The 27762-nt window shown below is 45.3% G+C and overlaps 1 protein-coding gene across 1 annotated transcript; it reads left to right on the forward strand.

Moving 5' to 3' along the window:
* Positions 1-25239, forward strand: FNDC5 (fibronectin type III domain containing 5). The gene is made up of 6 exons (XM_089478906.1): positions 1-604; positions 14497-14612; positions 16024-16222; positions 17210-17302; positions 20014-20147; positions 22293-25239. The coding sequence occupies exons 1-6, from the start codon at positions 505-507 to the stop codon at positions 22332-22334; spliced, it is 684 nt and encodes a 227-aa protein (XP_089335032.1). The 5' UTR covers positions 1-504; the 3' UTR covers positions 22335-25239.
* Positions 25240-27762: the final 2523 nt, after the last annotated feature.

A 27762-nucleotide genomic window follows, 5' to 3' on the forward strand; every position in this document is an offset into this window, starting at 1 on the left:
CTCCTTCCCTCCCTCCTCCCCATGAATGGAGCTGTCTGCCTGACTGGCTGACTGGTGGCGGAGGCAGAGGCGTCCGGAGGTCCCCTTCCTTCCTGGGCTGCTCCATCCCTCCATCCATCTCTCCATCCCTTCCTCCAGGAAGAAGGATCCCCGGACGCAGGAGGAGACCCAGGCCCTGCCGCCCTTCCTTCCTTCCTTCCTTCCTTCCTTCCTTCCTTCCTTCCTTCCTCCTTGACTGGCCCTCTCTCCTTTCCTTTCCTTTCCTTCTCTTTCAATCCCTCCCTGTCTCCTTCCTTCCTTCCCTTCTTTTTCTCTTCCTTCCTTCCTTCCTTCCTCCCTTCCTTTTCCCTCTTTCTCTCTCCTCCCTTCCAGTCTTCCTGGGCCCCTGCTGCAGCCGAAGGGGCCGGGGATGCTCTCCTGCTGGGCTCTGGAGGGCCCTGGGCCCCTGTGACCCCTTTCTCCGGCTGGGGCTCCGGGGGGGAGCGGGGCCCATGCGGCGGAGAGATGGACCCCCGGCGGCTCCCGCTCGGCCTCCGCGCCGCCCTCCTCCTCCTCTGCTGCTGCTGCCTCCAGGGCGCCAGCCTCGCCCTCGCCGCCGACCCAGGTCAGACCCTGGGGAAAGGGCAAGGGCAGGGATACCCTACCTCCAGGGGATCCATCCATCCATCCATCCATCCATCCATCCATCCATCCATGAATCATATCATACATCATATCTATCCATCTTATCTAGCTATCATATCTCTCTCTATATCCTATCTATCACATCTACCTATCCTAGCTATCATATCTCTATCATCTATCCCTATTTACCCTGTCTGTCTGTCTATCTATCCTATCTCTCTACCTCTATCATACCTACCTACCTTATCTATCTATTCCAACTCTCTATCATATCTACCTACGCTATACTATACTGTCTCTTATTTATCTATCCATCTATCCATCATATCTACTTATCTTACCTATCTATCCATCTATCATATATCTATCATATATATTCACCGCCTCTTCTCTATCTATCTATCTATCTATCTATCTATCTATCTATCTATCTATCTATCCTATCTACATGTCCTGTCTGTCTGTCTTACCTATCTATCATATCTGTCTATGGATCTGCTCAAACTACTATGCCACACTGTGTGTATGTGTACAGATAGATATACCTGTTGTTGCTGCATGCCTTCAAGTCTTTCCCAACCTATGGCAACCCTACAGTGAATCTATCATAGGCTTTTCTTGGCAAGTTTTTTCAGAGGGGTTTTTCCATGGCCATCCTCTGAGGCTGAGAGAGTGTGGCTGTGCCCAAAGTCATCCAGTGGGTTTCATGGCTGAGGAAGGAACAGAACCCTGGTCTCCAGAGTCCTATTCCAACACTGAAACCACTGCATCATGCTGGTTCTCAGATATATCTGTACACACATACACACAGCCTAACATAGTGGTTTGAGCGTTGGGTTAGGACTTTGGAGACCAGAGTTTGAATCCCCGCTTGGCCTTGGAAATCTCCTGGGTGCTGCTCTCTCTCAGCCTCAGAGGAAGGCAAAGGCAAAACCACTCTGAAGAACCTTGCCCAATGTATCAGAACTGTTGGAGGAAAGGGTTTGAATCCATTATGAGAGCTGTCCAAGGTGCTGATCCCTTGTTGTTGTTGTTGTTGTTGTTGTTGTTGTTGTTGTGTGCCTTCAAATCATTTCTGATTTATGGAAAGCTCAAAGCGAACCTATCCTGGGGGTTTCTTGGCAAGGTTTATTCAGAGGAGGATTGCCATGGCCTTCCTCTGAAGCTGCAAGAGTTGTGACTCAAAGATCTGAGATCCTAGACAGCTCAGATTATAACCCAGAGTGGATCCCTTGCCTGGTGTGGATTCTACCAGATCCCATTGCCTGTGTCTCACGAGGAGAGTTGGCCTCCTTGTCTTGTTTTCCTTTTATCCAGCTGGGCTTGAGGAGAAGGCGATATAAGAGACCCAACAGACTCCCCTCCCCTATATATATTCAAGTTATTTGCTACCATCATCATCATCATCATCATCATCTGATGCCGTCCCATTGGAAGGCAGGTGTCTACCTTTCCGCTCTTTGATACTATTTAGCTCTCGGCTAGCTGGGCCTTGAGGATGGTCCTTCGGATGTTCTTAGAAAGACCCTAGTCATCCATAAGATTCCTGGAATTTAGGGAGACAGAGAAGACAGGTGATGCCACACAAGAATTGGTTTTGATTCAAATGTGCCACATGGGCCAAGTTATTGGCTAGTCAATGTCAGTGAATCAATTTTTAGCCTGAATTTTAAGAGATGCCCATAGTGCCGAGCCTGTTTGCAGGGATAGGTAGCATCTTTCAGGTTCAAATATGGGTCCTACATACCATCCACTCCCTTATCTCCAGGTCAAAAAGCAATGAGGTTGGTGCATTCTCTGCTGTTTCAGAGTTAATCCGCTCTAGTATGATTCTCTACTGCTACTACTACTACTACTACTACTACTACTAAATATGGTATTTCCATTTCTGCTATTAGGTGTTTTGTTTTTTAAAACCTACTGTTTGGCTTCCATGTCACAGGACAGTAAATACACTTCAGGTTGTACTCAAATGAGGTCTCCAAAGTGCTGAACCCTACATAGTTTCAGTAACCTGGAGAGATCTTTTATAGTGAGCCAAAACATGGCATAGATTTACTGCCCCACTGGCCTGGGAGCCACCAGCTAACGCTAACAGAGCCTCAATCCTATTGGTGTTGGTGGCTCAAGGGTCCCATGTCAGTGGGATGGTGAATCCACTACAGATTTTAACCCAGACTTTCCAGGATCTCTCCAAATAGGTCCAACACCTTGGAGACCTCCTGTAACGCTGGTGAAAACCTGGGGCAGATTCAACACCCCACTGACATGGCCTCCACTACCTTCTGACTGTTGATATTCCCAACTAGGGTAGACCTTGGTCTATCTACTTTTCTAGACCCACACAAACAATGGGATTTGCATGCATGTTTGTGGACCATCACACCATTTCTGAAATGGTTTTCTCTATTTGGGAGTACCAACCGTCGGGTGGGATTAAGATTGTTTCTCTAGTTTTTGTGAGTCACTTTCACCTGGATCTGAGTTTGGGTGTCTCTTGTTATTAAGGCTGTGTTGTCTTCAAGTTGTTTCTGGCTTATGGCAACCCTGTCATGGTGTTTTCTTGGTAAGATTTGTTTAGAGGAGGTTGGCCACTGTCTTCCCCTGAGGGTGAGAGAGTGCGACTTGTGCAAGGTCTCCCAATGGGTTTTCATAGTTGAAAATGAAATGAAATGAAATGAAAATGGGAATGAAAACCTGATCTCCAAAGTCATGGTCCAACACTCAAACCATTACGGTTGGCTCTCTCTTTGCACTGCAATTCCCAGTTTGCTAGTGAGCAATGCCGGCTGGGATTCATGGAAGTTGCTGCCCACCACTTTTGGAGAGTTGCTTGCATCCCAGCCCTGGCTATTTGGATTCAAAACTAACTAGCAAAACAGAAGCAATCATCCTATAAAATAGTACTTAGAGCAGGTAATGAAAGCAGCAAGACAGGTCTAGATTAAGAAGGTTAAAAACCAATGAAGTTTTCCTGGGAACAACAAGACTGATAAAGCATGGCCACTCATATCACCAAGAAAGGATTTCATTGCAACCTTGTGCATCAGGAAGAGACCTCTGAGGTCCCACAGCTTGGGACCTATATGGGGCCTTTTACGGTTAAAACCAGGATCTGGAGCTGAAATGGTCCATGTCCTCAAGATGTGTCAGCATGAGTGCTGCATCTTTGGGAATCATGAAGCTTGGCAAGGGGCTTGAAAGAGTAATGGCTACCATTGCTAGCCCATAATCCTATTCTGCTTCCCAAGGGCCACTATCCATCTTGGACTACCTGCCTTGAGCGGTCCAGTCTCATCTAATTCTGGAAACTAAGCCAGGTCAGGTCTGGTTAGTCCATGGATGGAAATCCACTGGGATGAAAGACCAGAGATCTGGTAGGGTTAGGAAGTAATCCCACCTGAAACCTTGGAGAGGGCTGTGGTTGCCGGAAGTGTTAGGCAGCTTGCTATGTGTAGTAACTTCCACGTTTCTAATTCCAACCCTTAGTAGGGCTAGGAAAAAATCCTACATGTAATCCTGGGGCAACTTTGGTGGCCAGTCAGAGTTGACCATACAGGGCTTTCAGTGTAAGGCAGATTGCAGTGTTCCTATCTAGAAATGTCCAGGTTTCATCCCTGACATCCCTTGAATAGGGTCAGGAAAGAAGTCTGCATGAAGTCCTGGGAGTGCTTTGGCTACTAGTCAAAGTGAACCAACAAGGGTCTTTCTTAGTATCTGTTACCCTTCCAATGTTGTTGCTTTGTGCCTTCAAGTAATTTCTGGTTTATGGGTACCTTAAATTGAACCTATCATGGACTTATTCCAAGGAGGTTTGGCATGGCCTTCCTCTGAGGCAGAGGGAATGGGACTTGACCAAGGCCTCCCAGTGCATTTCGATGGCTCAGTGGGGATTTGAACCCTGATCTCCTGGAGTCCTGGTCCAATACTCAAACCAATGTGCCACACTGTCCGATGGGACTGCTTCTTCACTCAGAATATCAGCTCTCCGGGATGGAAACGACGGAGAAGACTTGGGACCGAAATGCAACGTGGCTGCCAGTCAGAACAGATCATAACTAGGGGCCTGACTCAATTGAAAGCAGCTTCCTAATTTTCTCCCCGGTTTGGGGATCTTACCAAACATTCCCCAAGGTTCCCTCTCCTTTCTTTTCTCTCCTTCTGCCTTTCATTCAGAATGAGGGATGGAAGAAAGAGAAGCCTTGTAGAGCTGCAAGCGATCACTGTATTCCCTGGTGCTCCATCTCTCATTGTGATGGTGCAGGTGATGCTCAGGCAGTTCTCTGCTCCCTGGAGCCCAAGCCATTATAGACTAGAAATGCTGGCAGTTTAGTGACTACTGGTACTGAGGCCCAGGAGGGTTGAGGCATGCAAGAATTGATGCAAAAATAGGCAACAAAACATGCCCAGAACCAGAGGCGAGCAGCAGAGTCCCAGGAAAGGCTGGTAACTAGCTGTTAGAAGGAAGGAAGCAAGGATGGGCAACTTTGTAGAGCCCAGGGGTTCATTTTCTTCTCCCTCCAAGAGCCACATGGACTGCCAATAATGCCCCCCACTTTTGGACCATTTCTCTTGGTTTGAAAGATGTCTGATTTTTTTAATGTGAGATGCCAAGGGATTCCTACCATCTGTTTAAAAGGAAAATCGCCACTCATGGAGGCTGTTTTGAGCTGGAACATGCATTGTAGCCAGAGATGGGGAGCAAAATGAGACCTTTACCTCCCAAAATAAGAACTATGCCTCCCCAAATGATTCCCCCTCCCCTTCAGTCCTCACATTTTTAGCATTAAAGACGTGTTGAAAATTGTACCCATCACTCTTGCATTTGCTGCACTTGCATTTCCCTTGTCCTTCTGCCCGTCCCTTTCCCCCCAGATGTCTAAGTTATATTTCTAAATGTTCAACTGGAGTTTTAAAGTTATTCTAATGCTGGAAATTTGGGGACTGAAAGAAAAATTTCATTTGGAAGAGGCAGACTTGAGCTCTGAGCTGGAACTGTGTGTCGTTCTGGCTCTTCCCAAGACATCCTTTGATACTAAAAACTGACATGCATTGTTGCTATAGGATACAATTTATGGGTGGTAAATGGATGCAGCAGGTGGTTTACAGCAACACAGGGAAGCAACACAGACCTTTTGTTAAAGGGTTCAAGCCTCCTCTTGCAGCAGATGGGAAAATTAGGTCCCAAAGTGATTAATTTTACCCAGATTTTCTCATATCTGACACTGTAGTTCTTCAGGTAAACAGGGTTTTTCAGCTGGAGCGAATGCCCACGCCACTCCCATAAGGACAAGGGTTATATATATAGATAGATATTACAGAAGCAAGCAAAGGAAATGGAAATGCACAGACATGAGCCATATCCCATCCTAACAGATGTGAGGCAGAGAACTGGGCAAGTAGGTGGGTAGAAGGGAGAGTTTACTTTCTAGATCTGTTTCCAGCTGCATATTGCTTCCTAGCTTCAAAACTGCCTGCTTAAAGCAAAACTATCATCATCATCATCATCATCATCATCATCATCATCATCATCATCATCATCATCATTTTATTTATGGTCTCTCTAATTTTACCGATTGCTTTTAGTTCTAGTGGCTGGTATTCTACATCAACTACTTAGTTAAATATACATAGTTAAGAGTGAGTTGCAATTGTGGCAGTTACAGATGAACAAATCTCGGTTACTGTTGCAGAGTCACAATGACCATTCAGTCAAGATACACAACACTGGACAGAGACAATTGAATTACATTTTAACTTTCCTGTGATGTGTACAGTACTTTCAACTGCATCTGTTTGCATTTTGCAAACTTGGTTGAATGCCAGGATGCCTTGAAGTCACCAGATCCTGTCTGATCTTGGAAGCTAAGCAGTGTCAGACCTGGTTAGTACTTGAATGGGAGACTGCCCACGAATCCTAGCTGCTTTAGGCTCTATTTCAGAGGAAAGAACTGGCAAAACCATGTCTGTGTATTCCTTCATTAAAGAAACCCTATAAAATTAATGGGGACACAGTAAAGTCAACAATTGACTTCCAGGCAGATACACACAAACTTCTTTGAATCTCATAGATCCAGCCTGGTATAGTGGTTTGAGCGTTGAACTACAACTCTGACGGACAGGGTTCAAATCCCCATTCAGCCATGGAAACCCTCTGGGTGAACTTGGACAAGTCACACTCTCTCAGCCTCAGAGGAAGGCCATGGTAACCCCCTCTGAACAAATCTTGCCAAGAAAACCCCACAATAGATTTGCCTTAGGATCACCATAAGTCAGAAAGCACACAGCAGCAACAACAAGAACAACAACATGAATCCATCCTCATCATCGGTCCTTCGGACATTCACAGTCCCTGTAGTCAATGGAGAAGTGGGGGATCTGCTCCAGATTTTAGTTTCAGCTTCAACAAAGCCACCCAAGATGCTTTGTGTAGCCATTTAATGTGCAGTTTTGTCTTGACGTTTTTGTCGTGTGCCTTCTTCAAGTCATTTCAGACTTACGGCAACCCTAAGGCAAACCCATCATGGGTTTTTCTTGGGAAGGCTTGTCCAGACAAGGCTTGCCATTGCTTTCCCCTGAGGCTGAGAGGATGTGACTTGCCCAAGGTGGATTTCATGGCCAAGCTGGGAATCGAACCCTGAGCTCCATAGTCTTAGTCCAACACTCAAACCGCTATGCCGCAATGAAGGCATCGCCTTACTCATTTGCAAAAACAGTGTGCCTTTAAGAAATGGCGCACACACACACACACACACACACAAAGACATACACAACCTGCAAACAGCCCAGATTGCCTGCATCCCTTGCCTTGCTGGAGGCTGGCCCCAGATTAATGGAATGGCGCTCTCTTGTCTCAGATGCTGCATGGTTGCTTTGTCCTCCTGTGCAGAGCCCATCTGCTTTGCTCCTTCTTGCTTGGGCTGGGATAGCAAAGCCACACACTCACTGCACACCCAATATGTACACATACCACACACAGAGAGACATAGAGAGAGACAGACAGACACACATAAACCAAAGGTGCCTTTGGATTTGACATGGCTGTCCTTCATGGTTCATGCTGTGGAGGAACGTGGGACTCCGGAAGCCATGGTGTCTGGGAGACACCGTCAGAGATTTATGAAGGTGTCCTTAAATTGTTGCGTGCATGCACACACACACACACCACACACCACACAGGCCTTTGCAATTCTAATAGCCTCTTCCTTTTCTTTTCTCCTCTCACCTTATCCTCAAATCACCTTCGAGTCAGGCAGCTGCTGCGACTGAAAAAGTCAACAGAAGGAAGGAAAGGACTCAGTTGTTTGGCTTCTGGGTTTCTTTTCTCCTCCCAATGCAAGCTCCCTTCCCCTCAAAGAAACCCATCCATGTTTGCTTTGATTGTGTACATTATAGATCTAGGCCCCATCTAAGTCCTTCCAGTGCCAGAGGGATGAAATCTAAATGTCTTCCTCTTCCCACTTGCCAAATAATTAACTAGCGTCAGCCATGGCTTCTGTGTCAGTGGAGAAGTGAATTCACTCTGGGTTTTAGCATGAAGTTTAAATGAGCTACTGATGCTGCTGAAACCTAGCTTCCTCCGAAGAGGTTCAGCACCTTTGGTTTAATCCTTAAACTTCCTGAAATTCAAATTCAAATCTGGAGTGGATTCACTGTCTGATGAGCTGCCGCTGGGGACGATCCACCAGGATCTCCTGCATGAGACTCATTGGAAGAATCTCAATAGCAGCCCCAAATCCTCCAGTTCAGCTTCCTGTCTTCAATGGTATGGGATCCTGGGATTTGTAGTTTGGCGGAACGTCAGAGCTCTCTGACAGAGAAGGCCAAATATTCCACAAAACTACAACCCCCAGAATCCCATCACATTGACTCAACTTCCGTATCATCACAACGCCACCGTATCTCTAAGTAAGAGACTCCAGCAAATCTGCCTTCATTATTCACGGATTTGATTAATATGCTCTTTCTAGGCATCCCTAGGACCTCCGGCGCAACTCTATGGCCAACGTCCACCAGACATTGCAGGGGAGGACCAAGCGATTGCTAGAGAGAACACTTCTCTAGGCATTTGTCAGTCTTCCAACACAATTCTATGGTCACCTTCTGGCAGATGTTGACCACAGAGTTGCTCTGGAAGGCCTAGAGATTCCTGTACAGGTTTTTAAAAGTGGATTTTTTTATTTGTGGTTTTCCCACTTTCACAGGGATCCTGTGAGTGTTAAGGTGGTCTCATCCACAGTATTGAACCAATGTTTCCAGTAGATGATGGTCATTCTAATACAAACATAGAAGCATGTCCTTCTTACCAATGTTCTGCAGTGACATAATAATATGCCATTTGGTGCCCACCAGTGCTTTTAGCCATCGGGAAGCTCTGGGCAACCTGGTCCTGGTGGACTCTGCTCCCCAATACCTGGCACACACCATGAACATCTTTTGGCAAATGGTAGACGCATCAAATTAGGTCCATTCTCTTGGAAACCTAAAGACAGGATTCATTCTAGAGAGCAAGGAAGTTGATTTGGCAATTGCTTTTCCAGGGGAAGTGATGGCAGTGTTATTAGACCACTTGCAGATGAGCGGCAATGGCATGAGTGCCCCCTCCGCCCTGCACATTAATTTCTATCGCTGGCTGCTCAAGACAATTGCTCAAATAATCCCAAAGTCATTTTTTACATCTTGGAACTTAGCTCGGTAATAACACCAGACCTGTGGCCCAATCGTCCCCTTGAGTCGCTACAGACTAGTTGGCCATTACTCAGAGGTTAATGAAAGCAGGAGGTGAAGTGTGCAAAATCCTTCTTTTGAAAAAGGAACAGGGCAGAAAGACTCTGGAGCAGCTGAGTGGCAAATGGGACCCTGGGGCAAGGATAAAGAAAAGGCAATGAAATCGGCTCAGGACAAGATATCTTGATGGCCCCAAAGTGTGTGTGTCTCTGTGTTTAAAAGGCAGGGAGGTTGCAAGCGCTTTGTGTTGACATCTCTGCAAAGCAGAGACGTTTTCGCCTGTAATGCTGCTGGCACAGTTACGCTGGCCCAGAGCTGTAATTGAGAATGGGAGACATACTATCATTCCCCTGGCCAAAATGATCTTGAGACGGAGAACGAAATCAGGGACACATCCGGAGGGGATATGGTTGCAACAACAGGCGGCATTAATAACCGTCATGCGTTGACTTGGTATGTCTTCATTCTGGCCACAGGGAAGAAGCAAAATTCCTCGATATCCTAAATGCCACCAATGGCCTGTGTTAATACCAACCATTCTGCAGATGGATGGTATTTATCTGCAGACCTGAATCCTGTTTTGGTGTCACATATCTGTGTAAACTCCTGTACACATGTGATTTGTTTTTCCGGCTGTTCTCCAGCGGACATGTTCAGACCTTTTCTGCTTGTTGTGCAATGGACATGTTCAACTTTTTTGGCTGGTGAGCAATGGACATGTTCAGTTGTGTAAGTAGAGTTCCACAAGGGCCCCGATCCTATTTTCAGCCCCTATTAGAGAAGATCCCTTAAATCAATGGAATTTATCATTCAAGTATGGACTTACCCTTCAATGATTGATTCAATGGGTCTGCTCTTTCTGGGAGTAATGCACAGGAGTCCAGCCTCACAGCTGGGCATTGTTGGTACATGACTATTTGTCAATGCATTCAATGTCCCATTTAATTCTCTGAGGATTGTAGAAACATTATTGTGCATTATTTCCTGTTACATGATGGGATAAAAAAAAATCAGCCACATGAGCAGATATATCCTGGGTTGCAAATTGTGCTGTCTAACACAACCATAATGCACCATGTATAACTTAGATTGGAATTACACAAGCACAGTGTAGGAATCCAGGGATGCATCTACATTGCAAAATTAATGCAGTGATACAGCTTTAATTGCTATGCTGCAATGCTGCTATGGAATTCTGGGATTGGTAGTTTTCAAAATGTTTCTCCTTCTCCATCAGAGAGCTTGGGTGCTATGACATTCCACTGAATGGATGGAGCCACGGCAGTTGAAGCAGCGTCGAACTGCATTAGTTCTGCAGTGTGACAGCAACCTGAGTCAAACCTGTTTGTAGTATTTCCAAGAACAGAAACAGGGGGCAAAGAAGAGGCTGGGCAGACCCACAAAAGAGAGCATGGGAATGGCACTGAGGTTGATAAGGATGTGGCAGATGGGCATTGAACAAACTGGCCAGCACACTGTTTTGTGTAAGGCTAGAGGTGAACTCTCTCCCTCTCTCTGTTGCCAATTTAAAGTGGTATCATTGCATTAACTCTGCAATATAGATGCAGCCCAAATCCTACACTATGCTTGCATAATGCAAATCTACACACTTGTAGTTATAATTGGTGTATTGTAGTTGTGTTGCCTGAGTCGTCCTATGACCAAGAAGCCAGGGGTGATTCAGCTGTGAATTTCTCCAGAAGCACAGGTTTGGATTAGATCCATGGTTCTCAACCTCTGGTCCTCCAGATGTTTTTGACTTCATCTCCCAGATTCCCTCATCATTGGCCATGCTGGCAAAAGGCTTCTGGGTGCTGAAGTCCAAAACAGCTGGAGGATCAAAGGTTGAGAACTTCTGGATTGGATGGCCTTTGGGGTCCCTTCCAACACTATCAACCTATGAAGTGCGGAGCCTCAAACACTGCAGCCTCTGTTAGGAAAGAAGCCCATGGTGGCAGTTTGGATGACCTCAAAGAGCCCACAACTTTGTGAGTGAGTTCTGGCCTGTAGTTTTCTATGGCAGCCGCCTACTGCCTCCCATGGCCCAACCATTATGTCACATTTACTGTTCTGTGTTGCTTTTGGAGCCATTTCCTCAGCCCTTTTCAAGAGCTGAAGGCTGAGCTGCTGGGGGGGGGGGGGCTTTTGTTCTCCCCCAAATGGCAAGTGAACAAGAGGGTTCAACAGATGCCAAAATATCGCTCGCAACCCCACCCCACCCCTGCCTTTGTATGACTCAAGACCCAAATGGCCAAGGCGGTCCTGGGTGCTTTGTGTGCCTTTGTGCCACCGACGCACTTTGGCATGAGGTTTTCAGCCCTTGCGATAAAGGCCCCATAAGTCAGCCATCCATTATACTCAGTGGGAGTTAGTGGTTGCTGAGGAAAAGCTTTGAAATGGCAGAATGGAGAGGGAAGGAAGCCAGTCCCTTTCATATCCATACACCTCCGCTTTTAGGAAAGCAAAAGAAGGACCCCCACCAAACCAAGGGAAGGAAAGAAAATGAGTCGGAGAGACAGAGAGACTGGCAAGGGAGTGAATGCAAGCCTTAGCAGCCATGTTCATACATCTCTCATTTCTTCTGAAGGTGGCACAGGGCCTTGGGAGGGCATCTTGGCATTGGGTGGTTCTTCAGAACAAAACTTCCTAATCTTGGCTAAGCCCATCTGAGTATTAAGATGGCCAAAGGCAAGCCGGTTGGAACTGGGGGAATGCACAGCAACACTTAGTGAATGTATGAGGGGAAATCATCTTCCCTCTTTTCTCCTTGCAAAACGAACCATGCTTGAAGCATGTGCAACCAGGCAAACTTGGCTGTCATGCTATTTCAGGGTTAGCGATAAGCCGGGATTGGAGGCAAAGAATATACCTTTGGGATCAGCCGTCAAAAAACCTCTTCTCTGCCCCATGGTGGCTCCCATGTCATAAGATCAAAATGAATAAAAGAAACAATGGTTGGAAGTGACCCCAAGGGCCATCTAGTCTAACCTTCTGCCAGGCAGGAATGCATCCCTCCTGAAAGATGCTCAACCGGCCTCTATTAGAGGACCTCCAAAACATTGGGATTTTGTTGCTTTTCCTTGTCTCTGTCATAGAAACAATTTACCATTTGCAATTTACGATTGGCAAATTGTAAGTTCTTTGCAGAACAGGGACTACACACTTTTGTAGGTGAAACTCTAGCAAATACCATTGATACTTACAGGGCTGCTGCTGCCATACACAGTCCTTCTTGGTCATTTCAAAGCATTTTTGCAAAATATCCCTCGGTATTCCTTTAAAAAAGCAAAACGATGGCTTTTTAGGCACTGTTGCAAGCATGAGAAAGCCTTGTGCGGGAGAGATTTAATAGAGCCAGGAATCCTGCTGACTCCTTTAACAGTCCTGGCAAAGTTGCCAGGTACATCTTTTGTTAGGGAAACTACAGGCTGCAACCGTTTCTACCGGAGCTAATTGTTCAGGCCATTGCTTATTGATCCAGGACTATTCTGGAATGTTCTGAGGAGGCAATACCTGAAAGGTGTCCAAATACTTTGGATAGTTCTTTTAAATTCCAGTCTAGAAAATGGAGCCGATTCACCGCTCCATGGACATGGCCACTGCACACACATATCTTTACCCCCATCTATGTCACCAGATCGTTGAATCTTAGGACTTTATCACACGGGGGAAAATTGGAGGCAAACTGGTTAAATCCCATGGAGAAACGGCATTTTAAAATCCGCTTTTGCGGGTTGTTTTTCAGACGGGTTGGCATCCGTGAGAAATAACGCAACATGTATCCGAAAGCAAAGTCAACAAAACACACTCCTTTTTTACTTTCAGGAAGTTTCCGAAAGTAAAAAGAAACAGGTTTTGTTGACTTTGCGTTCGGATTAATGTCGCGTTATTTCTCATTTCCAACCATTAGGCACTAAAAGAGCCAATGCACCCACATTTCTAAGTTCCCACCCATGCATATACATTAAAATGTACAAATGTGACACAGTCTGTGGTCACAATCCTTTTGCAAGACGGAATAATGCCATCCATCCGACTGTGCCTCTGCTAACAGATGCCAGTAGTAAAGAATAAAGAGGTAGTCATCAACTTCACCTGGGTTTCTTTAAAACTGGCTTTTTAAGGTACAGTTACAAAGGAAAGGGAAGGGAAGGGAAGCACATAGGAGGTGAATGTGGGCGAAATATATACATTAATGGAAGCTGAGCATATTTCCAAGAATACATTTTCTTGAAGCCGGTGTCTCTGAAATGCATGTTCATGCGTAGCTAATGTAGTGAGATCTTCTGACTTTTGATAGATAGGTAGGTAGAGAATGCTTTGGAGGCCAAGTCTTTTTGCAACAGCAAAAACAGGAAGGATGCAGCCAAGTGGAACCTCAGTTACATTGCATGTCAAGGGGGAATTGAAATCTTCAGCCACTGCCAATAGTCTGAGATGGCATGCCCCTAAAGGGTTCCATTCATCTATGATGGCTACCAAATATTGGTGACAGTTGTTGTTGTTGTTGTTGTTGTTGTTGTTGTTGTTGTTGTTATTATCCTGCTGTTTTCCCAGATTGGGATTTAAAGTGATTTTAAAGGGAAAAGGGAAAGGTTTCCCCTTTGACATGACTGTCTAGTCATGTCCGACTGTAGCCCAAAACATTGTTAAAACTCCACAAGATACAAAAGATTAAACAATCATTAAAAAAATTAAAACACATGTCATTAAAACTCACACACAAGCACCAGCACAACAGTAAGTAATATCCAGTGCATTGTGCCAGATGGGCCTTATATCATCAGACATCAAATGCCTGTTGGAATAGAAAAGTCTTTGTTTCTCTGCAAAAAGAAAGTAGGGACGGTGCCAGTCTAACTTTTTTGGGGAAAGGAGTTCCTGATCCTGGAAGCAGCCACTGAAAAGGCCTTGTCTTCCATGTTTCCACCAGATGTACCTGGGAGGCTGGTGGGACAGAGAGATGGACCATCTATGAATGGCTCTTCTGTTTTGATTCGGGCCATATGAATGAACAGCTGCCACCAGACCTTGTGGCCATTCTCTCATTGGCGTGTGTTGGTATGGGAAGGTCTCCATCTTCCTTGGTGAGCCTCTGCTCGGTTCACAAGCGTTACCCAGGTTCCTCTTTCTGTCTCCCCACAGACAGTCCCTCTGCTCCGGTCAATGTCTCGGTCAAGCTCCTGAATGCCAACTCAGCCGTTGTGACTTGGGACGTCTTAGAAGAAGAAGTGGTCATTGGATTCGCCATCTCCCAACAGGTAAGGTCTCCAACCCAGGCTCAGATCCTTGACCATCTCCCTGCCTCTTCTTCTGCTTCTTTTGGAGACCAGATTGGGGTATTGCCAAGTGCACCGTCTCCTCTCTGTTTTCCTTGCCCTGCTTCCCTCCCTCCAAGTCTGTCATTGTCTTGTCTTCAGGCTTTGAATATAAGGACATGAGATACTGGTTAGTTGCTACGTGAACACGCCAATGGGCCAGATAGGCTTTTTGGTCTCATTCAACATGGTTCTCCTTAAAATTCATACTTAAAGTCCCATCCTGTCCTGTTTTGCCCTTGGGAAGCAAACTAGAAGTATCCCAGAGATTTTAAGGAGAAAGAGAAAGTGCATCTGAGTTCACCCAAAAGTCAGCTGAGAAACAAAGGCAATCCCTTCTCGTCCGAGTCTTTTATGGGTCAGTCTTCAGTCCAGGCAAGCTGTCCAAAGAGTTGTCCAAAAGAGTAGGCAGAAGTCCAGGCAGAGTTCACAGCAAACAGGCAATCAGTTCTGGACCATGGCACCAGCTTAGTTTTCAAAGTACCATATATACTTGACTATAAGTCGACCTCGTGTATACGTCGAGGGCAGGTTTGGGGGGCAAAATTATGGATTTTGATATGACCCGTGGATAAGTCGGGGGTAAAACCTAGGGGCATGTAAAGGATGATGCAAAGGAATATGATGCCAAAGAACTTAGAAAATCCTGGCAGGCATAACTGTTTGTGCTCATCCTAAAGCAGTGGTTCTCAACCTGCCTAATGCCACAACTCTTTAATACAGTTCCTCATGTTGTGGTGACCCTCAACCATAAAATTATTTTCATTGCTACTTCATAACTCTAATTTTACTCATGTTTTCTGAGGGTCTTGTGAAAGGGTCATTCGAACCCCAAAGGGGTCACGACCCACAAGTTGAGAACCGCTGTCCTAAAGGCTGGATGGATGAGAGAATAGAGGGGATCTATGCTTCTTTCTGGTGCTCCCAGGATGGACTAAGCGCTTGTCTTTTATCACTCTGTTCAGAGAAAGGGGATGGATGGATATATATATATATATATATATATATATATATATATGAGAGTTAAAATTGACCTGTGGATAAGTCAACCCAGGGGTTTTTTGGGGTCAATGTTTTGCCTAAAATTTCTAGACTTTCACCTAAGTATATAGAGTACCTCAAAGTACAGCACAACCTTTTCAAGGACCCTTCGGTACAACCAGTCAAGAGCCAAAGGCCTGCCTTTAAAAAGGGGTCATAACCGGCCAGTAGAAAGAGGTCAGAGCTGGGGAGGCCAACTGACCAAGGCATGGGAGGGGATCTCAAGTATAGGAGCAGCCACCAAGAAGGCCCTGCCAACCATCTCCTCCTCGGATGCATCTGTACATCTTGCTGATGCCTTCTCTCCTTGCAGAAGAAGGACGTGCGAATGCTGCGCTTCATCCAGGAGGTGAACACCACGACGCGGTCATGCTCCCTCTGGGACCTGGAGGAGGACACCGAGTACATCGTCCACGTCCAGTCCATCAGCATCCAAGGCCAGAGTCCGGCCAGCGAGCCTTTCGTCTTCAAGACCCCTCGGGAAGCTGAGAAACTGGCTTCCAAAAACAAAGGCAAGGAGGAAGGCGGCTGGGATGGCGGTGGCGACAGGGGGCTTTTTATCCAAGGCTTCCTCCTTTGCAGAGATAGTCACCTCTGAGGGCTTCCATGTCAGTGGAGTAGTCAATCTGCTCTGGCTTTTAGCGCGAATTTTAAGGGATGCTATCCAACACTATTCTGGGAGATATAGTCCAGAGAAAGGGGCGTTTCTAAGCTCTGAGAAAAGGGATGTTGTGGTGAATGCTGCTTGCCATTTTAAATTTTAATAATTGATAATTTAATTGTATTTTATTATTACTGATGGGAGGGGTAGGGTTATAATGTTGTATTGATATTGTATTTATTGGTTTATTTTAACATAAGCCGCTTCAATTGTTCGATGGAGTGGGATATAAATAAATAAATAAATAAATAAATATTTTTATTCCAATGTTAATATGTATTATGTTTAATTATTTTTGTACAATGTACACTATAGACAGGTTTATTTTATTTTATTCTGTTTTTTAACTGATCATATGTACAGTGCCGTGTAAATTTACAGCACTTTATAAGTAAAGCTTGATGATGATGATGATGATGATGATGATGATGATGATGATGATGATGATGTCAGGCAAGCATGGGAAAGGCAGAAAGTCCTTCTTTTTTGCAGGACATTCAGGAAAAATGAAGGGTGTTCTAAAATGAAATCTAAAAACACTAATATAAATGTAAATGCATGCTTCTTAGTCATGCTCTAAATGGAGGACATATTGAAAATCTTCCTAGACAAGAGGCTGAAATGTAGGGCTTGTCCTTTAAAAGGACATCTAGTCAACCTAGATGCGTTAAGGCAGGGAGGAGATAATGGGATTATTTTTGTATTATATGAAATTATTGTCATTGTAAGCCGCCTCAAACCTAACAGAGAGGTGGGATTTTATTATTATTATTATTATTATTATTATTATTATTATTATTATTATTGGATGGAGCTCATCTCTTCTTTCTCTCTGCAGACGAGGTGACAATGAAGGAGATGGGAGAGAAAAACCAGCAACTGCGAGCTGGCGAGATCCTCATAATAGTCGTGGTCTTGTTCATGTGGGCAGGTCAGTAGGTGTTCCTCCATGCTTGCAAAGGCAAGGCGGTTTGGCTCCCTTGAACGATATTTCGGAGTCTGGGGCCAAAAGAGTCCATCTTGATAGGAGGCCATGAAATGATCTCATGGTGAAAATGAGATTAGACGTCCCACTACTCTTGCTCTTAGTAGCCGCTCTTGGCCAGGGAAGGCTATATCATCACTTATTCCCAGCATTTTAAAAAATCAGTTTTAGGGGTGCACACTGGCCACTTTGTGTTTGCTGGACCAGCCAGGTGGCACTTTGCCATTCGTGGGGTAAAAGAAAAAGAAACCTCATCCACCTTCGTTTGCTTTCTGGTTTTCTGCGCCTCCCATCGTCCCCTTCTCCACTTGACAGCTGCTTTCTCTCTTTCCTCAGCATGAAACATTCATGAAAGCAGAAAAGCATTCCCAGCAAGGTTTTCAATGGCTTTTGCTGCAGGAAGGGGGGAAAAGGAAGGGTAGCAGGAGAGAAAGGGGCTGGAAGGAAAGGAAGGGGAGGCATTTTGGGTGAAATGATGTTTTCCGGCATGCTGGTAATTTGTAGTTTTCTCTGGGGAAATTTCCCCCTTCCATCCATACGTATATACAGAGAGAGGGGAGGAGATCTATCCATATTAATGGGATTGAAACCGATGCATGTAATGAACTGTGCGGTTAAAATCAACACAGAGCCGTCCAACATCTGCAGGTGCCAAAGAACAAGTGAATTTTTAAAAAGAAAAAGAACAGAGTAATTCTAGAATTACTCACTCACTGTCTTCCAAGAGGTGCATCGTACGCCGTAGAAGTAATGGAAACTGAATGGAAATATTTGGGGATCAGGCTGTACGTGAAAACCTCTTTGCAAAGAAGAGCACTGCCAGTTTTCACTCTAGAACCTTTGAGTGCATCTACACTGTAGGAAAAAAATGAAGTTGGACACCACTTTAAATGCTGTAGCTCCATCCTATGGCATCCTAGGATTCATAGTTTTACAAGGTCTTTGGCCTGCTCTGCTCAAGAGTGCTGGTGTCTCACAAAACGACAAATCCCAGGATTCTGTCCAATGGAACCATGACAGTCAAAGTGATGTCAAACTGCATTATTTCTACAGTATAAATGCTTCCCATGTTGGTAGTCCTTTGGAGCCTAGCTGGAAGTGATACATCTGGGGCTCATGCACCCATGGCTCCCAGGCTCCCCACATATTTGGGATTATGTTTCTTGATGTCTCATCTTGCAATGTATTTAATAGCGCATTGATAACTTGCGCAATCTTGACCACATCCTGAGGTTGCTTGACCGTATGCCTCCTGGATTTCATCTGTCAAATGTTGGAAGGTGTGGGTATCTCTCTGCCCAATTGGTTGGAAATGCCGCCTTTCTAGCACGGAGGTGGAGGTGCATCCATGGCCCTGTCTCCCCTACCTGGCGCACTTGTCACTTTGTGTTTGCAACATGCAAGGAGAAAGGTTGCCTATTCAAGCACATGAAAGCACAGAGAGGGAGGGAACAGACTGTTGTCTCTTTCATTTGTCACTAGTTCCCCTGTCTTGATCTTGATTCTTCGGAGACAAAGGAATTTTCCACTGCCTTTCCCTTCCCAGCCTTCTTTGCGTGTGTTGGTAGGCATCCCCTGCTAAGCAAGCATCTGTGTATCCCTTGCAAGGAGATGCAGCTTTCCCTTTGGCCCTTCAACACAAGGTCAGAGATGACTTTTGGCTCCAAGATAGCTTTGCTTTAAAGCAGTGCTCAATAACCCACGCAGTGAACCAAATTCGGCTGGGGCACCATTTATCTCCAGACCACTGAGTTGTAATGATTCATCCAGAGCTTTTATATTGGGGTGGGCAACCATGGTAGGTCCAGGGGGCAGTTGTGTGCCCTTTGGACCTCAAGGATGGCCAAAACTGACCCCCCCCCAACCCTGACACACTTGCCAGAAGTCCACTTCTTCTTTTAATTGGCCTTTTAAAACAGTAGTGTTAAGAGGCCATGCAACTTATTTTAAAAGATGAATCATCACTCTTGGATGCTTCCAGAAAAAGCAATTTAGTCGTCCCCCCTCCTTTTTTTTTTGGCGAGAAAAAGTGTGACCCGAGGGCTGCATAAAGAAAATAACATTTTTTAAAATAAAACTTCCTGGACCCGAGGAATTTTCTGCCTTCATTATGGCAGCGGAGAAACAATTAAGGAGCTGGAGAGGAAATGGAAAGGAATGTGCAGAAATGCACTTCCATGTGTTGTGTTTCAGTCTGGCTGGTGAAGGCAGGCTCTGTCCTTTCCTGAAATTTGGAGAATTGGAAAGATTTCCTTGGGTTGTGGTCCTGTTGGTTGGCAAAAGCACATTAGCTGGATAGTTAGAGGTAAAATGGCCACCAGAATTGTGGCAACAAGAATGACAACCTAGGAAGCCATCTCTGCCAAGAAACTGCGCAGACCACTCCAAAACATCTTGAGAGTCCTCTGGACACATTTTAGTGTGGTTTTCTCTTCATCCCCTTTGCCTTGAGATCTGGCAGTGCTAGAGCTGAGTCCACCATGTTAGAAAAAGTTCCCCAGGGCCAAGCTTTGTTCTGCCGTGACTCTGGCTTTGTTTTGAGCACAGAACCAACAAATCTTCCATAGACTTCCTTGCAGTGGCCCTTTTGGGCAGAAGCCACCCCAACCGCAGCTTCAGGTGGGCGACCTGTGATGTTGTTCTCTTCCTCTCTTCAGGGGTGATTGCCCTGTTCTGCAGGCAATACGACATTATCAAGGACAACGAACCCAACAACAACAAGGAGAAAGCCAAGAGCACGTCTGAAAATAGCACCCCTGAACATCAGAGCGGGGGTCTCCTGCGTAGCAAGGTGAGAAGGGCTGGGAAGTCACCTGAGGTCCAGCAGCAGGTGGACAGAGGGAATGGGGAGAAGTCAGCAGTGATGGAGGGGTCCAGGGAAGTGCAGGGCCTCATCCTGACACACATCCCAGGGGAGTCTGAAAATACAGTTGCATACACACACACACACACACACACACACACACACACACACACACACACACAGTGGATCCTTCCTATACGCAGGGGATCCGTTCCAGACCTCCCCCCCACGTATGGGAAAATCTGCCTATGCTAGAATCCTATGGATTCCTATGGCAGCATGCTCCTGTGCATGGTGGTGCATGGTGGTGTCTCCCATTTTGTCTGCCAGGGCCTGCCATCCACGTGAGCCCAAGTCCACGGATGGAAAGCCCATGCAGGCAGACTGTGTATATAATAATAATCTTTTATTTATATCCCACCTACTCCAATTAGGACGTGTGTGTGTGTGTGTGTGTGTGTGTGTGTGTGTGTGTGTGTGTGTGTAATTTGCATGTGTGCGCACACACACACACGCATACATGTATGCATATTAAAAATGCATTTCTGGCCATTTTAATCTCCACCAGGTAGAGGTCTTTTGTAAAGCTTATACATCTTGTCTACTCAAGACCAAGCTAAGAGCAAACAGAAAAGTCCTGGTGTGTGTGTGCATGTGTGAAATAATGTCAGAGACCCTGCTAAAAGAAAAATCCCTGATTTTCAACCATGCAAGCCCTGCGGTGTTGTTGTGGCCTAATACTAACCTCCTCATGTAAATCTGTTTAAACCAGTGGTTTCCAAACTTTGTTCTTCCAGATGTTTTAGACCTAGTTCTGCATCCTGTTTGCAACTGGGGACAAATGGAATCTCCTGGGAAGCTCAGAAAGTTTTCCTCTTGGTCCCAGTGATCTTCTTTGATCTTGGTGAAGTGCCTATCTTTGGAAGGTCTAAGCAATAATCAGGAGCTGAAGTCCAGAATGTCTAGAGGCCCAAAGGTAGACAGTTTTCCAATATGGTGCAAGAACACTGCAGTGTCTTCTAAACTGACTTATGCCACCTTAGCCAACCATTGTTACAGTACAGTATACAGTTACAACGGCTTGTCAGCCATTGTGTTACCTTTTGCAGCAGAGTTTGGAAATATGGGAGCTGGGTCTGGATTACAAGTTCCAGAATCCTCCCTACCCACCAAACTCCCCAAAGCTAGCCAAAACCCACTGTGAATTCACTGCCTCGCTGACATGGGAGCCACATGCCAGTACTGTCCTTTCCTACACCTTCAGCTCAGTCCCTTTAAAACCAACTTCACTTCTGCTAGTTGCGACAGTGTCCCTACTTTCCCCTGTCCCTGAAGACATCTTCCCCTTGCCAGCTGTGAACAAGTCAGCTTTAGAGACAACCAGCTCCATGTTCTGCAAATCCTGCAGCGGAAGGAATTATTCATGCCCAATTGCCAGTGGTCCCTCCCTTGCACAAGTCAGTTTAGGACATGCCGCAGTGTTCTTGCACCATCTTGGAAAACTTTTTGCATTTGAGTCAAGCAGGTAACAGAGAGGGTTTGCAGACTGCATTTGATGAAGGGAATCCTCCAAACAGGGCAAAAAATTGTGGGTGTGGGTGTGGGTGGGAAGTTGCACTCTTTGTTGCAATAGTCCTCACTTTGTTTTTTTAAAGTCAGCCCTTCATATCCATGGTTTTTCATCCACCGTTTCAAGGTTGAATGTATGTATGTATGTATGTATATGTATATGTATACATTCCAAAAAGCAAGCCTTCATTTTGCCTTTTTATGTCAGGGACATCATTTTACTCTGACATTGTATTTAGTGGGACTTGAGCATCCACGGATTTTGGTATACATGAAAGGTCCTGAAACCCAGACTGGTTCTGTGACAATTTCTGGCACCAGCTGCAGTATTTTATTCCCACTTTCAAATAGGTTTCTTTTTTAATTCTGAGCCATAAGAAAACAAAACAGTATTTTTTGCAAGACCCTGAGATCTGGCTACCTTCAGTGCAACCTCCATGTCCGTGAAGGTAGATATACCTTACGCAAACATGATATCGAAACTTGGCCCATCTCTTTTGCATTCCCATTTCCTTCTTGCTTGCTGGTCTTTCATTCTGTCTCATCTTTCTCTCCTCTTCCTAGTTCCCCAAAAACAAGCCCTCGGTGAATATCATTGAAGCATGACAGCCTGATGGATTGACTCCATTCTCTTTCGCGCTCCCTGCTTTTCCCTCCAAGATGTGGCCACCGGGGAGTTGAAAATGTCGCCGGGGTTGTCGAGAAACCTCCACTTGGTTCAGCCAGAGAGACTTCGGGTGCCAGCCACTTCCATCTTTCGAGGGGAAGTGAAGTTCCCCCCAAAAAGGAAGAATCAACCCAGCGCAGCCAACCCAACTTGGACAGGCAGAAACTCTTATATGGACCAATATATTCAAAACAGCCTAGGGAGAGAATGGGAGGAAGCATCCCTTGGATGGCTGGAGGACCAGTTTTGGACTTGCTGAACTCGCCTGTGCCATAAACGCCAACCAACTGGGCCTAGTAGCAGTGCCATCTGTCACCTTGACTGTCTACGTCTCTCTGTCTTCGTCCTACGATATCCATCTCTTGGGAAATGTTTTCTCTGGTTGCCGATTTTGCTTTCCGGTTTTCTAAAAGTAGGAGATGCTTAACTTCGATTACAGATCCATGTGGCTTCCATCGCTCCTTTTTTGCGGCAATGCCCCAGGGAAACCTTCTCTCCGCCGGAGATGAAGGACATCGGCCCTAAATTCTCGGCCGGAAGAGGTTTGCAGGCGTTGCGGTGCCGTTTCTTAAAAACACACCACACACAACAAGCACATGACATTTGCCACCTGGGTTCTCAGGACTCCACTAGCTGCTTTATTATAGGTTATTTTGAGCAGTTGTGAGTTTCTTCTTTCTGGTGTATATTGTGTGTGGTACCTTCTATTGGATAATCAACAGAGAATGCAAAAAAATAATCGTCATAATGAAACTGAAATCAAGCCCAAAACCCATCTTCCAGCGTTGCAAAGCTGCAAGACCTGATCAAAATCTAAGCATCTGTTTTTCAGTCTCTCTCTCTCACACACACACTGCAAAATTGTATGTGTTTTATACCAGTTTGCCTGCCTGCTGTGGCTCCTCTCACAAAGTCCTGGGAACTGTAGTTTAATGAAGTGATGAAACTTTGTACAGATCTCGAAAGAACCTTGCTGGTGTGATTATTGCAGCCTTCACCCAAGATAACCACCTCTTAGGCGACAAATCCTATCATCCCAGTTGACCATGCTGGCTGGGGATGATGGCAGTTGTAGGCCAACATGTTTAGAGAGGGTCAGATGGAGAAGGGACTGGCCTACCTAGCTTGTCCTGGGGATCCTCTTTGATGATAGTGAAGCATCCTTCTGTGGAAGGTCTGTGATAGGATGGCAGAGATGCCAGCAGGATGGTGGGTATGCAGGGAGCTTTACTGGTGTGCCTAGTGTTGGTCCTTTGAGCTGGGCAAGAGTCATTTGGCCCATTGTGCAGCAAGGAGGAAACTACTGTGAAAAGAAGCACTGTGCTCAAGGCCTCTTTACAGGGTTGTTGTGCCACGCGTTGGAAGTAAATGAATCCAAGCAATGTGGTAACTAGTTACTTTTGGGCACGCAGGGCATTACAAGAGCAGACTGAAGTTACATCTCAAAAGTATTGCAATGTGTAATCTTGGAAAGTTAGTTTATCAGTGTAATGGGTAGTGGCTTTGGGTAATGTGAAGTCGAAGGCTTTCATGGCCAGCATCCATAGTTTTTTGTGGGTTTTTCAGGCTATGTGGCCATGTTCTAGAAGAGTTTATTCCTAACATTTTGCCAGCATCTGTGGCTGCCATCTTCAGAGAATTTCTTTCTTTCTCTGAAGATGCCCATAGCCACAGATGCTGGCGAAACGTCAGGAATAAACTCATCTAGAACATGGCCACATAACCTGAAAAACCCATAAAAAAACTATGGCTTTGGGTAACTTTCAAAACTTACTTTTTAAGGGCATTTTGATAGGGTGGGAGGAAGGGGTTTTATGTCGTTCTATCAGTTGCTTTTTCAAGACTGGGGCGAACGATGGTAGTGAGTGATTTCTCAGTGTTCAAGAGTGTTGGGAATGTGTTACTTTTAGAAAGTAACTTTCTTGGGGTTCTTGTTTTTAGGGTTGTTGAGATGATGCTTTTGAAGTGCTTTGGTTGCTGTGGGTTCCCGTGTCTTTGGGGTGGCAATTCCACCCTGGATTTTAAGCCAGTTTTTGAAGGAACTATCCAAACTGGGAAGCGAAATTGTGGTTAGGGCTAACACCATGGATAAATCCTTTCACATTCATACCAAAACCTGGAACAAATTCACAGGACCACTGCAAGTGGTTGCTCTAAAGCAGTGATTCCTAAACTTTGGTCTTCAAGATGTTTTGGACCTTAGCTCAAATAATTCCTGACTACTGGCTAAGATGTGGCTTCTAGGAACTGAAGTCTAGAACATCTGGAGGACCAAAGTTTGAGAACCATTGAAAGTCTGAAGCATTCTTCCAGCAATGTTAGGTCATAACACTTTTAAGTGCAATGTCAATATATTGGCAATTGCAAGTCCCTACCACTGCATTTTGAGAATCCATAGAGCAGTATTTTTCCTGCTCCATTTTCTTTGCTAATTTTTTAGTTCCAGGAAGAAAAGGGACCACCACACAACCACAACCAGCCGCTTCCATGTGTATTAACTGAGCAAAGGAGGCCTGTTCAAAACGGAGCCTCTTCTCCTCCCAAATGTGACAGAAACAGGGTTCCAAGCTTTCCGTTTCTATGTAAAGCTCATTTTCCAAGCAAGCAGAGCACTTGGCCAATTTCCACACAAGGCACCAGCGAGGAGCAATTAATCCCGTGCCGCATTGTCCGCGCACCATCACTCACAATTGTACACGCGTGTTGCACGAGGGACAAACGGTCGCTCTCAGCCTCTTGCCAGATCCCAGGGTCTGCGAGGCAGGCTGTCTGACTGGGGTGACCGAGAAAAAGGTTGTTTAGCTGTGATAACCATCTGAGCAATAAAACTATGTTTTTAAAATGCACCACAAAAAGGACCTTTCCTTGGAGTTGACATGTGGGACGTGGGATGAACATGAGGTATCAGGGTTGTTGTTGTTTTTTTAGGGGAGATGGATTGTCTTAGAAAGATCTTTAAAACTTTATGATGTGGACAAGCCTCTCTACAAAGCCACATTTTAACTCTGGGCAATGTCTTTATACCTAGTAAGCACATAGTATGGGGAGTGGAGTTCTTGGCACTACACCATTTCTCTTGGGGGAGGGGGGAGAATTGCCAATTGATCAATCGATCTATCAATTGCCTGCCGCATATAGAAAGTGAACAATTTACAGGTGGATCTAGAGACAGCCAGTGTAGTGTAGTGGTTTGAGCATTGGACTATTTTAACTCTAGAGACCAGGGTTTGAATCGTGGCTGAGCCATGGAAACCCACTGGGTGACCCTGGGGAAGTCACACTCTCTCAGCCTCACAGGACGGCCATGGCAAACCCCCTCTGAACGCACCAGGAAAACCCCATGATAGGTTCACCTTAGGGTCCCATATGTTGGAAAAGACTTAAAGGCACACAACAACAACAACAACAAACTGGAAAAGCCAGGAGAGGTTATTTGTGTGGTTACGGTCTCCTCCACATCCCACTGGTTCAGGACACATGCTATAGCTTCCTTTCCAAAAAATCTGTAGGTAGACAGGCCAGATGCTTCTTCAAGCCAGAATACCTGAATTCCATTAAACTAGGAGCTAGACTGGCCTTTAAAGAAGTGTGTTGTGCTAAAACTCAGCTCAAGCATTGCAAGGAGCACATACAGTACGTGTCAAAACAGCAGAGAATGTGTCTGACACCAGACCTGCTCTTGCTGACAGCTTTTGCTCAGCGTTTTCGGTCTCATTAAAAATGGGAAATGGGATGGCAAAGGCCCACCTGCCCTTTTTGCAGCATTCAGATTGGCTTCTTGTAAACAGCAAAGGGAAAGAATCATTAGCCTCTGTATCATTAGCCTCTGTAATTGCAAGCTTTTAAAAGGTGCAGTAATAAATGCCCATTAGGAATTGCAAGAGAGAGAAAGAGACCCAAAACAGAACTAAAGCAATTCCACGCTTTGCAAGAGAGGGTTTTTCAAGCCCTCGAAAACAGCTACAGTCTCTCTGAAGGGAGATCTTTAAAGGAGAAGGGATGCAACAAGAGTATCTGGCAGTAAACAAGGTGTTATGTAACGGATGGCAAGGGGGGGAAAGATTTCAGAACGATAATGGGAAGAAATCCACCATGCATCTGAGATGCAAAGGGTTGCAACGTTCTTTTAGGATGGTGTGGACTCTCCATTGAAGGGGAAGAACTAGGTCTAAGGAGATTTCATTTCATTTCACAACAAGGCAGATGGGGGGGATCCCAAAAAGCACACCTGTGCAACCACTTCATACCTGGAACGCCCATTTTGGGTTGCCAAGAGCCTGACTTAGTTGGTGTTTTTAAAGACTTTCCTAAACCAAGTTAAAGATACCTGCAAAAATGTAGCTCTGCATATGTAAATCAAATTACAAATTAGGGACATTACCATGTTGGTCTGGAATATAAGTGTGCAAAGGGATCTTGTAGCATCTTTGAGATTAACTGTGCAAAAGAAGTTGTAGTGTAAGCTTTTGTAGACTTGGTCGACTTCCTCCGATGCACTGCTACAAGACCCCTTTGCATACGGATTAGAAATTAGTGCAGATTAATTCAAAATCAACCCAATAAATATTATTCACTAAATTCCCCATATTCATTATGAACAGGTAAAATCCCACACTCACACATCAAAAAGGCGATTATATTTATAAATTAATGAACCTTAAATAGAGTCCCTTCTGCTGGGATATAAAGCCGCACATTTGCAACCCCTTCCTTGTGATGAATTCCCCGCTGCTTTGTTTGGCATTTTTACAAGCCACACGCTTTACGAGACTCGCTGCGATATTTTGAGACAGAAAAGCCAAGTGCCTTCTATCACCCAGAGATTCGAGTGGCGGATCATCCGCCTCTCCTTCCCCAAACCCAACAAAGTGGGGCAGATGGGAAAGAACCTCCCAATGGTATCGCTCCACAGATCTCTGTGCTCCTCATTCTTGGTGTCATCCAAAACATCACACCTTTCTTAGCATTAAGACATCCACTGTGCATTGGTGAAGGATTTTGTAGCACCTTTGAGACTAAGTGAAGAAAGAAGCTGGCAGCATGAGCTTTCCTATGTCCTCAGATGCATGGGGTGGAGTGGAAAGTTCAGACAGACCTTTGTAAGGTATTTGTGTGTGAGAATGCCGGTTTAAAATCCTTGTGGGTATGAAGATGAGGTGACAAGTCCAGTTTTAACTGTTCCTTGGGGAACAAAGGCAGAAGGAAGAATGTTGCCTACAGCCAAGGAGAGTAGATAAGGAATGAGTATTGAAATGTAATGTAGGAACCAAAAGAGACCTGTGATGAACTTGTCAAGGGTGCCCTCATGAAGATAGGGGTTAGATAGTGCTGAAATGTACGTCTTGTGCCAGGAAACCATTATCTCTG

This window comes from Sceloporus occidentalis, unplaced genomic scaffold (assembly GCF_023333645.1).
Source record: "Sceloporus occidentalis isolate IW3139 unplaced genomic scaffold, rSceOcc1.0.p SCAF_13, whole genome shotgun sequence".
Taxonomy (NCBI): domain Eukaryota; kingdom Metazoa; phylum Chordata; class Lepidosauria; order Squamata; family Phrynosomatidae; genus Sceloporus; species Sceloporus occidentalis.